Source organism: Microcaecilia unicolor, chromosome 11, assembly GCF_901765095.1.
Source record: "Microcaecilia unicolor chromosome 11, aMicUni1.1, whole genome shotgun sequence".
NCBI classification, from domain to species: Eukaryota; Metazoa; Chordata; class Amphibia; order Gymnophiona; family Siphonopidae; genus Microcaecilia; species Microcaecilia unicolor.
The window spans coordinates 29,395,629-29,407,072 of NC_044041.1; the positions used below are offsets into that span (position 1 = coordinate 29,395,629).

At 42.7% G+C, this 11,444-nt stretch overlaps 1 protein-coding gene across 4 annotated transcripts in view; it reads left to right on the plus strand.

The window, feature by feature from the left end:
* The window catches only part of CORO1C (coronin 1C), a 191,582-nt gene extending 190,336 nt beyond the window's left edge, over positions 1–1,246 (plus strand). For all 4 annotated transcript variants that reach the window (XM_030218244.1, XM_030218245.1, XM_030218246.1 and 1 more), the window contains exon 11: positions 434–1,246. In XM_030218244.1, the coding sequence (XP_030074104.1) occupies positions 434–553 (120 nt within the window). In that variant the 3' untranslated portion in view covers positions 554–1,246. The remainder of the gene's footprint in view (positions 1–433) is intronic.
* The last annotated feature ends 10,198 nt before the right edge of the window (positions 1,247–11,444 follow it).

Genomic DNA, 11,444 nt, shown 5'->3' on the forward strand with positions numbered 1-11,444 from the left:
CCTGTGATGGAAAGCAGTTGGGGACGTCCAAAATCGGCTTTTGATTATACCGATTTGGACGACCCTGTGAGAAGGACGACCATTCCAATTTATGTTGAAAGATGGGCATTCTTCTCTTTCGAAAATGAGCCCAATTGTTTTCATTTTCTCTGTCAACGTAGCTGAGAATTTTTAGTTCATACAATAGGAAAGTTATATATTTAAGTGAATATGTAATAAAGCATCTGTGATTTTAAAGGACTGAAGGATTTATGGGTTTTCTTTCAACATCCTCTGTAAGAGATATTTCACTTAGGCTAATATCAGTCTGTGAACCTCCCTACCATTTCCTGTACACTACTACAACGATGTTCTAACCTCAAACGCTTTTCTGTGATGAGTATCCTACACCTGTTTTTAAACTTCGTTTTGGTTTGTTTGTTTTTCCTTGCAGCAAAATGAAGCAAAGCTGGATGAAATTTTAAAGGAAATTAAATCTATAAAAGACATTATTAGCATTCAAAATGAGCGCATTTCCAAGCTAGAAGAGCAGATGGCGAAGATTATGGGCTGAGATCCGGAAGCCCCTGAACTGGTGCACTGACCGCTGGGGAACAGGCCTGCGTGAAGTGAGATGCTGCCCGCTTCACTCACAAAAATCCCACTGCAGGCAACCATTGACCAGTCATAGCAAATTTTTTTTTTTTTCATTTGAACTTTTTATTATTCTTCACAAATTTAATTTAAGAATTCCTCTCTGTTAACACCCTCAGAATTTTCTTCGGAGGATAAAGGGAAAAATGGCAAAGCACCAAGATGCCAAACATTTGAAGTTTTTTAATCTTTTATTTTTGATAGCTAACACGTGCTTTCTTGCAGGAAGTCATCGCGTAACATCGAAGAGGTGGTTAATTCTGTGTTTGCTGCGCTCTGCGGCCAATTCATTCTAAACCAAACTTATGGAAGAAACAGGTCAAGTGGATGTAATAAGATGCGTTATTCGAAAAGGATTTTCCTCTTATTCTGTGCCTGGGTGGGGGAGGGAGAAACCTTTATTGAATATGGCCCATAAGATCAAAAACTGGGGACCCTGAAAACCCATCACTTAGAGGAATTTGTGGGTTTGTCAAACCAATCTGCGTTGTTGGGCAGACTGACCCTAGTTTTTTCTAAGCATGCCCCAATCCGACTGAGTCAAAGCACCCACCACAATGGCTGTCCTGTTAGGAAGTGATCTGTTTTTTTGTTTTTTTTTTTATATTTGAAGGACATAAACAAAATTAAATTTGGTGCACTCAAGTGCTGTGAGCCAGGTAACCATCCTGTACCCCAATTGTGAAAGTTACCTTCCCTGGGACAGGCCTATTTTCTGCATTTCAGGAATGACTCTCCTCTCGGGTATCAATCTATATCGAAGGGCTGCTCTGCCCTCTATGATAATCCCAATCTAGTAGCATGACCCAGAGTTACTTCTAAAATGCGCAGAGGGAAAATTAAAAAAAAAACCCTACTGTTCAGTGTTCAGCTTGCGGTGGTCGTCGTCTTTTCTTTTCCCCTTTTTTAAAATGCTGACCGCCTCAGGCTTTTCTAGGCCTCGGTATTCAGCGCCTTTTCCTTTTTTAAAATGCTGACCGCCTCAGGCTTTTCTAGGCCTCGATATTCAGCGCCGGGCTGTACCGGACTACCAGCACTAGTATCCAGTGCTTCGGCAGCTCCAGAAGATACACAGGTACTATTGATACTCAGCACCGGTAGCAGGAAACTATCCAGACAAGTTAAGCCAGGCAAGCTTTCTATCCTGCCTCACTTGCCTGCATAGCTTCCGGCTTTGCCTTTGTTCTGATCCTAAGCGCCCTGGTACTGTCTGGATAGTGCAGAGTCACCCTGACCAGGTAGATATTAAGCGACACAGCACTATCTGGTTAAATGCAGCTGAATATCAGGTTAACTGCCACTGAAATATTAATCCCTTGCGATAAGTGTTGCTACGATTCCATTACCTTTTAAAAGGGGACCATTTTTTTTCCCCAAGTCCAGTTCTTTTAATAGAAAGTTTTTATGATATTTAATAAATGTCATTATTTAGCAATGTTTAAAAACATTTAAGCACTGATTCCATTTCGATTTTTAATGTTCTGATCATCAGTATTCTGCCCAAACTTTTTATAAACTAGGACCAACGCTATATTTGTTCTTTTGAGATATTTTTTAAGTTGCCAAAACCAAAAGTGTTTTTTTTCACAACTGCTAATTTGCAATATTTAAATTTTATTTTATTTTTTAACTGTAAAAGGAACACTGCTGCAGTGCTCAGGTGATAAAGTGATTGCTAGACTGAGTTTTATACTGGCATCTGATCTGGGGTTTTTTTTTTTTTGCCCCCAGAATAGTAGGAATGTATGGTTCACAGGACTGAACAATAGCGTTAAGGCTGGCCTTACCAATTGCGGGGCCCTGTGCGGACCAATTTGAGGCCCCCCCCCTCCCCCGGTGGTCCAGTATGTCCCTGTGTCTCCGAACCCCCTCGTCCTACATTAAGTGCATTTCTCCTTAGAAGGCTCAGGACAATGGCAATGTTTTGCTGTTCTGAGCTGTGTCCCACCCTTGCAGAAACAGGAAGTTGAATCTAAAGGGGGCAGGATGCAGCAGAGAGAGCAGATTCTGGGGTTGGCAGTGGTTGACATATGAATTGCCCTGAGCCCTCTACAGAGAAATGTACATATTTAAGTTGGGGTAGGAGAGGGTGTTCAGAGACACGGGGGGAAATGCTGGGGCAGGGCCAGATGTTAGATGTCCCTGAAAAAGATTCATAGGATCATTTATAAAGGCTACAGCTTTTTTCTAACCCTGTTGTTCACCTCTTCCCTGGGTTGCCTAACAGATGGGGTCCTTCCCCTCCCTCCAACTTCTCAATGTAAACACCGTCAATAACGTTTGTGCAGATAACACAGCACATACAGTCCTCATGGGATCGGGGTCTTACTTAGCTGCCTATGTATGTTTTCATTGTACTGTTTCTAAAAGGGTAAATATTTGTTTTCATGTTATTTCTTGCCAGAAACTGTTTACAGGCACTTTAGCTGTAAAATAAAAATGCCAAGGGTTAAGATGCCAGTGTGCTAGTAAACTGTTCATGCCCATGAGGTCCGGTCTTGTTCAATATTTTCTGTCTACAGACCAGCGCCCGTAATGTAGTGAATTCATTGCATTGAAGAGCTGAGGGCTTCGTTGTTGGCCAACTCATCGAGGAGCATTAGCTATAGTTGCTGAAACATTTGTAATTATGAAATAGAAAGATTCCTCTCTCCTTGACATCATGTGGTCAAGGTTTATGTTCCCCTGAGTATAGCCGGTGCTGCTCCCCTCCTGGTTTGCCATGTGCCTCTCCATTCCGCTTTCCCTGCCCTTTCACACATACAATAAAAGGTTGAAACTTGGCCTTCTAAAAAGTTATTTTCCCATTGCACTGACCTTTCCTGTTGAGATGGTCATCCTGACATAGGGATGGATGATACTTCTAGTAGGCTGGCATGGAGATGCCTCTTAACTATGGCTCTACTACTAATTTAACAGTGGCGTGAGAGCAGATGAGAGGGTTGCAAGAAGACTCCTTGACTTAACCGGATGGTAGGGTGCTATGTTCTGTTAAGTAGAGTAGAGGAGTGGGATTTGGTGTTCTGTCTCCCTGGTACCTGTGTTAGGAGAAACAGTTGGGATGGGCAGTCATTTGAGATGAATGTTGTTCAATGATAGGGTGAATTCTATAGATAGTGCCCAAATTTGAGCGCGCTCCCGAGATAACCATGCAAATTAGTTGAACGATATGCCAGTATTGAGGCACTAAGGTTATAGAATTCATGATTAGTATATACTCCTTCCCAGTAGTGCCACATGCTTGCACTATGGGGGAAGTCTATAGATGGCGCTCAAATCTGTGCCAGAAAAAGTCAGCGCTAAACGTTGATTCCTACGCCTAACGTTTGGCTCCAGACTTGCGCCTTCTGGTGCCCGAGTTAGGCGTACTGAGGGAGTAACTTTCTGGAAGGCCCCTCCCATGGCCGTGCCCCTTTTTGAATTACCCACTGAGTTAGGCACCATGCCTTATAGAATGGTCCACAGCCAATAATTGGTGGTTGGCACCCAGTTATTGATGATTGGCTCATTGGCCAATTTGAGTGCACCCAAATTTTGATTGCAAATCTAGGCGCCATATCTAGAATCGGGGGGGGGGGGGGGGGGTATGTGCATATAGTGCACACTTTAAGAAAAGTGCACACTGTATGGAAAGAGCAGTAATTAACGACATTGTTTCAAAACTAGAAGAAAAACAAGGGAAATGTTCTGACTGCCCATCCCTAGGAGACAATGAAGACTGATCATATTGAACATAAGAATAGCCATACTGGGGCAGACCAGTGGTCCATCTAGGCCAGTATCCTGTTTCCAACAGTGGCCAATCTAGGTCACAACATTCTGTAATCCCGTTGCAAGGCTCCGGAATCCCAAAGGGTTGCAAGGTTCCATGCTACCAATCCCAGAGCAAGCAGTGGCTTCCCCATCTCTTTATAGCAAACTATGGACTTTTCCTCCAGGAACTTGTCCAAGCCTTTTTAAAACCCAGGTATGCTAATCACTGTTACTACATCCTCTGGCAACGAATTCCAGAGCTTATCTAATCGCTGAGTGAAAAAATATTTCCTCCTATTTAAAAAAAATATATTTCCATGTAAATTGAGTGTCCCCTAGTCTTTTTCTTCTTGAAAGAGTATATATCTATCTATTTATCGATATAGATATCGGAGTGGCATTCAGTTCCCATTTATACAGTGGCTTCTTGATTGAAGATAATAGCATTGCAAGGTCTTGCCACGAGAGATTCATTGTAATTGAAAATGTGTTGATTGGAATCTATGCATATGTTGTATGTTAAAACTGTGAAGATTCCCCAGGTTTAATTAAGAACTTGAGGAAAGTGGTGCGGTAGTCGGGTTAGTCCACTTTTAAAGGTAATAAATAGAAACAGAACATAGACAAGAAAATAAGATATCTTTTTTTATTGGACTGACTTATCAGCTTTTTTTTTCTTGTCTATTTGGTTTTATTTCTATTTATTACAATTACGAATTTAGAAATGACAAAATATGAAATCCAGCTCCTAAGCTTGCATTTATGAAGGTAAAGAAAAATCCTTGCCTTTTTGCATAATAACACCGCAGTAACATTGTTTAATAAATGTGAGCTTCATGGTTGTATTCTGGCCAAATGAATTAGAATAATATGCCACGTGTAACCCCATATTCCTAATACCCAAAGGGGAAAAAAACCTAATGCTTCTGGCCTGGTAAAATAGCTCCTTCCATCTGGCTCATAATTCGGAAGAGTAGCAGCCTCATGGGCTAAGAGCCTAGGAGGCCAACGTTCAGATCCTACTGGTTCTTCTTTTCTGAAGGTACACGGCTTTGGGTTAGATTTGCCAGTAGCATGTTGATTTCAGCATAGACCCCGTTAAGAATAGCTCATGCTAATTGCAAGGAAGACATTTTAATATATTAATGCATGTTGATAAGTCTAGCCCTTAGATTACAAGCCATTTATTATATGTAAACATAACTTGCATTGATCTTGAATTTGGAAAGGAGACTAATCAAATCTAAAATGCACATGAAGGAATTCCCCCCCCCCCCCCCAAAAAAAAAAAAAAAAATTAGTCAACTGATAGGTGTGAAAATAGCTACACTTTCTGGCTGCATGCTCCTTAGGGATGAGCATTCATTTGAAAACGAGAAGCAAGAAACCAAGAAATTTTGTCTATGTGCGTTAGTATGCACTGTTTCAAAAGAGACAAGACAATGAGCATTTCCAAAAACAATATGACAAGAATTTTCGGGTGACCCACCCCTATTGGGATATCCATGATCAGAATGGGGGAGCAGGGGGACACCAAATTCTCCAGACGTTTTTTTTTTTTTGCACTTTCATGTGAAATATATTTTTGATGCATTTTGTATATGTATATCAAATCAGTGGTTCCCAAACCTGGTCCTGGAGGCACCCCAGCCCGTCCAGTTTTCAGGATATTCACAATTAATATTCATGAGAGACATTTGCATGCACTGTTGCAAATGTCTCTCATGAGTATTAATTGCCCTCATGTCACACTAATTATTGATTCTCAACAACCTTATTATATCTTCTATATCATTTATTACATTTCCACAAATTTCATACATTCACAGACCATCTCCCATATTTCTCAAAGCTGTGCTTTACCCCAATAACATGCTCTACACCATTACATAGATTTCTCACAATTATATAACTAACATCAGTCCATGACGTGGTAATCACTCCGCATCAGCTTTAATGTCTTAATTGTCCACAGTCCCTTACCAAGGCTTCACACTCCAATAAATAGTTTATACATCAAAGTTATTATCTCAAGCAAGGAAACTGTCCGATGAAATCCTCTCCACAAACCCCAATACAGGGTCAAATCTCCAGAGGTAAGCAATCAACCCGCTGTGATTTCTATCCTTCGGCGGGTGTTACTTAATTCCAGCTTTTCTTCCATACGGAAACAGCATGTGATCAAGCGTCACTTGTGCATCCACCATTCATCTCGAACTGGTCCCAGTCTCAACACAGGCCGTGTTTCAATTATCTCTTCATCAGGAGACCTTTCTCAGCTACATTATAGCTTCTAGGCACACCTGGGGTCCCTCTGCCTCCGGTTACACCTACTACACAAATCAAATTGTGTATGAAATTTGTGGAAGTGTAATAAATGATATAGAGGCTATAATAAGGTTGTTGAGAATCAATAATTAGTGTGATATGAGAGTAGATGATACAGCGGACTAATTATAAAACCTATTTTAACCCGTGTATGTATATTAATGAATATTAATTGTGGATATCCTGAAAACCTGACAGACCTATCGGTCTCTGTGGGAATTGAACTGCACTAAATCAGACCCTAACGCAGTCCAATCATTTTCATTAAACAGTTCAAACTGCACTAAACTGTGCATGGATAAGTGTATATGCTGCTAGTTTCATAAGTATCTGCAACTTCCATTCAAGCTTTGCCACCCAAGTCTTGCCTAGAAAGGGTGATGTGCCCTCAGTGGCGTAGCCAAGGGTGGGCCCAGGCCCACCCAGTAGCAGCACACCTATGATGTGGCTGGCAGGGATCCGCAAGCCCAGCAGCTGAAAACTCCCGTCCCTCCTGCATACCTTGTAAATAGAAGATCGTCGCCTGCAGCGACTGATACATACTGTTCGCACTGGCCCCACAGCCTTCCCTCTGATGTATTCCTGCCTATGTGGGAACAGGAAGTTGCATCAGAGGGATGGCTATGGGGTCAACACGTGCAGTGTGTATTAGTTGCTGTTCGCTGTGGGTGAAAATCTGCTATTTAAAAGGTATGCAGGGGAGGGGGATGTTTGAGAGACCACATGGCATGCAGGCAAGAGAGGGAGAGACCAAATCACTTGCGGGACAGGGTGGAGTTCTGCCTACCCATCTAGGGCCCAGGCCCACCCAAAATTGGGTGTCTGGCTACACCCCTGCATGCCGTTCTTAATTCCAAAAGGAAACTCTCGGGTCTACGCGTTTTAGCTCAATTTGAAAATTTCCATCTTGTTATATAAGTGCTAAAACCTGGCGAGGAGCATGGTTTTGCTGCTGTTGAGGCGAAAAGTGTTATTGGGGTGTGGGAAAGGGGTTTGCCCGAATATAGGAAGCACATTTGAAGCAACAGAACAGTGAAACCAAGTGTTGTGTAAGTGTCAGAGGGTGAAGAGTGAGAATTAACGAGAGACAGGACACTGTGCATCAGAAGGCCAATTTTCAAACTCAGCCAGGTCGATGATTTAGGAGGGTAAACTAGCTGTCTGAAAAGTGACCTCACTAAGAATACACAGTGTTTCACAGTGCGGATTGAAGGGAGATGTGATTTGGATTGAAAAGGAGAAAAATGTATGTAATACATTCAAATCTGTGGTGTCTTTTCTGCGTAGTGGTTTTTCAGCTACATGAAAAGCAGATGCATGGTTTTGAAAGGGAAAGTAGCCACAAAATTCTATAAAGGCCGCCCCAAGTTGGATGCAGGATTTTATGTGTAGATCTGCGATCCGTGTGCAACTTAGCAAGGCAATGGACACCAATTGGCTGCTGAATGGGTGTTAATTGGTGCCTAATCGAACTTGCGTGTGGATCCCCCCTAGGTGCTATTCTATAACTTGGTGCTTAATGTTCCCATGCACAACCCAAACGGGGATGTGCCCATGTTTCTATTGGGTGTAAATCTGGCTCCTGAAGTTTGGCATGTTCTGTGCACTCTGCCAGTATTCGACAAAAGTTGGGCCCCTTTCTGGGGGGGGGGGGGGGGGGCTCCGTACGGATCTTTTCAGCACCTACCTTTTGGCACTATGGACCAAACTCTATAAATCAGTGCTGAAAAAAAAACTGTGCTTAGCGCTATTCTCTAAACCGTGCCTAAAGTTAGGCATGGTTTATAGAATATGCATAACTCCCATCCCCGTGACTAAAATTTAGGCTTGACCATTTACACCAACAACATCCAGTGCCTAACTAGGCCTTTCCCATGGCCACGCCCCCTTTTGTGATCTGAGCATTAGAACTTACAAACACCACTTTAAAGAATACGCTTAGAAAGTTGCATGTGTAAATTCTAATGAGTGCCGATAATTGCATATTAGTAGTCAATTATCGGTGCTGATTAGCTTGTTAAGTTGCACGTGCAAATTGGCTATGCGTGCTGATTTGCATGCGCACCTTTAGTTGCTGTTTATAGAATGTATGTATAGAATTCCCTACCTCCATGTGTATGTTTTTCCTTTCAAAATTTGGTAGTGAATCTCTAGATTTGGTGCCTTTGTGGACAATTTTGGGAATTCCCCTTTCCCTCTTATTGCAGTGTGCAGTTTGCCAAGAGGTGACCTTCCTATAACCTTGGGATGTATCCAACAGTACAAAAAGTCCAAAAGCTATTAGCCCAGGAAAGGTGCCAGACTTTTCTGTGATTCCAGAACTGCCGTTTACACCAGTTTTTTAGGTACCTGGAAATGGGATGGTTCTGGAATGTCATTGTACAGTCTGCTTTGCAGGGAATCTCTTAAATTGTACATTTTCTGAAACTAAGTTAATGGGTTACTCAGAAACCAAACAAAATGGTTTAGAAATGGCTATTTGGTATAAAATAAAAGGCATGGTTAATGATGGGGGGGGGGGGGGGGATAAGAATATTTTATTTGCCTTTTTTGGTTTGTAAAGCACACATTTTAGCTGAAATGAAGTCTAACAGGTTTTGGAGCGAGTCTAGCAGTGCCCTAAGCCAATGGTTCCCAAACTTTCTTGGGTCATGGCACCCCTAGACTACATATTTTCTCTCACCCCACCCCCCACCCCTGCCGCTGCTGCCGCCGATGTTATTGTCCTACCTTCCATCCTGTTTCTCTGCCCACCTTCTATTCCTCCTCCATTCAGCTTCTGGAGTGGAGGAGTAGCCTAGTGGTTAGTGCAGTGGACTTTGATCCTGGGGAACTGAGTTGGATTCCCACTGCAGCTCCTTGTGACTCTGGGCAAGTCACTTAACCCTCCATTGCCCCTGGTACAAAATAAGTACCTGAATATATGTAAACTGCCTTGAATGTAGTTGCAAAAACCTCAGAAAGGTGGTATATCAAGTCCAATTTCCCGTTCCCTATTTGAGATTCTACATGGAATGTTGCTGTTGCTACTATTTGAGATTCTGGAATGTTGCTATTCCACTAGCAACATTCCATGTAGAAGCCTGCCCTTGCAGATCAGCAACGCGGCTGCACAGGCTTCTGTTTCTGTGAGTCTGACGTCCTGCACATACGTGCAGGATGTCAGACTCACAGAAACAGAAGCCTGCGCGGCCGCATTGCTGATCTGCAAGGGCAGGCTTCTACACGGAATGTTGCTAGTGGAGGAGTAGCCTAGTGGTTAGTGCAGTGGACTTTGATCCTGGGGAACTGAGTTCGATTCCCACTGCAGCTCCTTGTGACTTTGGGCAAGTCACTTAACCCTCCATTGCCCCTGGTACAAAAATAAGTACCTGAATATATGTAAACCGCTTTGAATGTAGTTGCAAAAACCTCAGGAAGGTGGTATATCAAGTCCCATTTCCCTTTCCCTTCTGCCCACCTTCTATTTCTCTTTCATTCGGCTTCTGCCCACCTTCTCTCTCCTCTTCTATCCAGCTTCAGCCCACCTTTTCTCCCTCCTTCATCCAGTCTCTGTCCCCTCTCCCCCTTCCACTCATCTTCTGTCCTCTTTCTCTCCCCTCTTCCATCCAGCCTACCCCCCCCCCCCCCACCACCACCTTAATAAGGAACTAACCTTGTTCCAGGTTGCAGGGTTTATGCTGTGGTTCCAGCTCTCAGTAGCAGTCTAACAAAGCAGTACTCAAACTGTGCGCCACGGTTAGCCTGCAAATAGGTGGGAAAATGTGAGATACAAGTGCAGCAAATAAATAAATAAAATACTGAGAGCTGGAACCACAGCATAAACCACCCTGCAACCTGGACCAAGGTTAGCTCCCTATTAAGGTTGGGGAGGGGGACACTTAAGCTTGCTTTGCCACTCCCGCTGGTCTAGAGAAGCAGCAGCAGCGCCATTCATGGCAGTGGGAGGGAGGTGCAGAAAATATGCTGCAGCACCCCTGCGAGTTCGCTGCCGTGCCCTGAGATGCCGCAGTGTACAGTTTGGGAACTGCTTCTCTGAGCTGTTCCTTAAAAAGACAAATGTTTGGAGGTCTTCCCTTTTTATAGGGTTACCATGCTGTTCTGTCAAAAGTATTTGCTTCCATTATCAATGATAAACTTCAGTGATTTCAAAAGACTTTCTGGTCCTGTGTTTTTGTTCTATTCAGGGTGTTTATATCCCACTAATATCAGTAGCGGGTTAAATATGTACAAAACATATACTGAAAAAGTTAAGAAAGCCTTACAAGATTGTTCATTCAGATACTTATTGAAAAGATTAAGTTTTTCAATCCTTTATGAAATTGCTGATTAACTAGGAAACGCACGAACTTGTGTAAGTATAGAATTTCACAATTTACTGGCTAGAAAAGGAAAAGAGCCATCACAGATTCTCTTATAGTGAACTTTTGTGTCTTTATGGGGGTCGAGTTTGTTTGCATTGTTTCTGTGCAAGTGTAATATTTCAATTCTTTTATGCTGGGTTCTTTGCTGTCTGACTTATTTTTGTTCTAACACACAAACTCTCCCTAAAGATCATTCACGTTCTGCGACGTTGATGTCATCCTCGTATTCAGTCTTCTTACGTATATGCCAGATGTGAGAACCTTTTGCTATCACTGGGTGTTGCTTACTTCTCCCTGCCTATGTCAAGCATGGAAGTAGCTCTTAAGTGAGAGGACACGTGCTGCCGGAACCTTCTTTGTCAATGA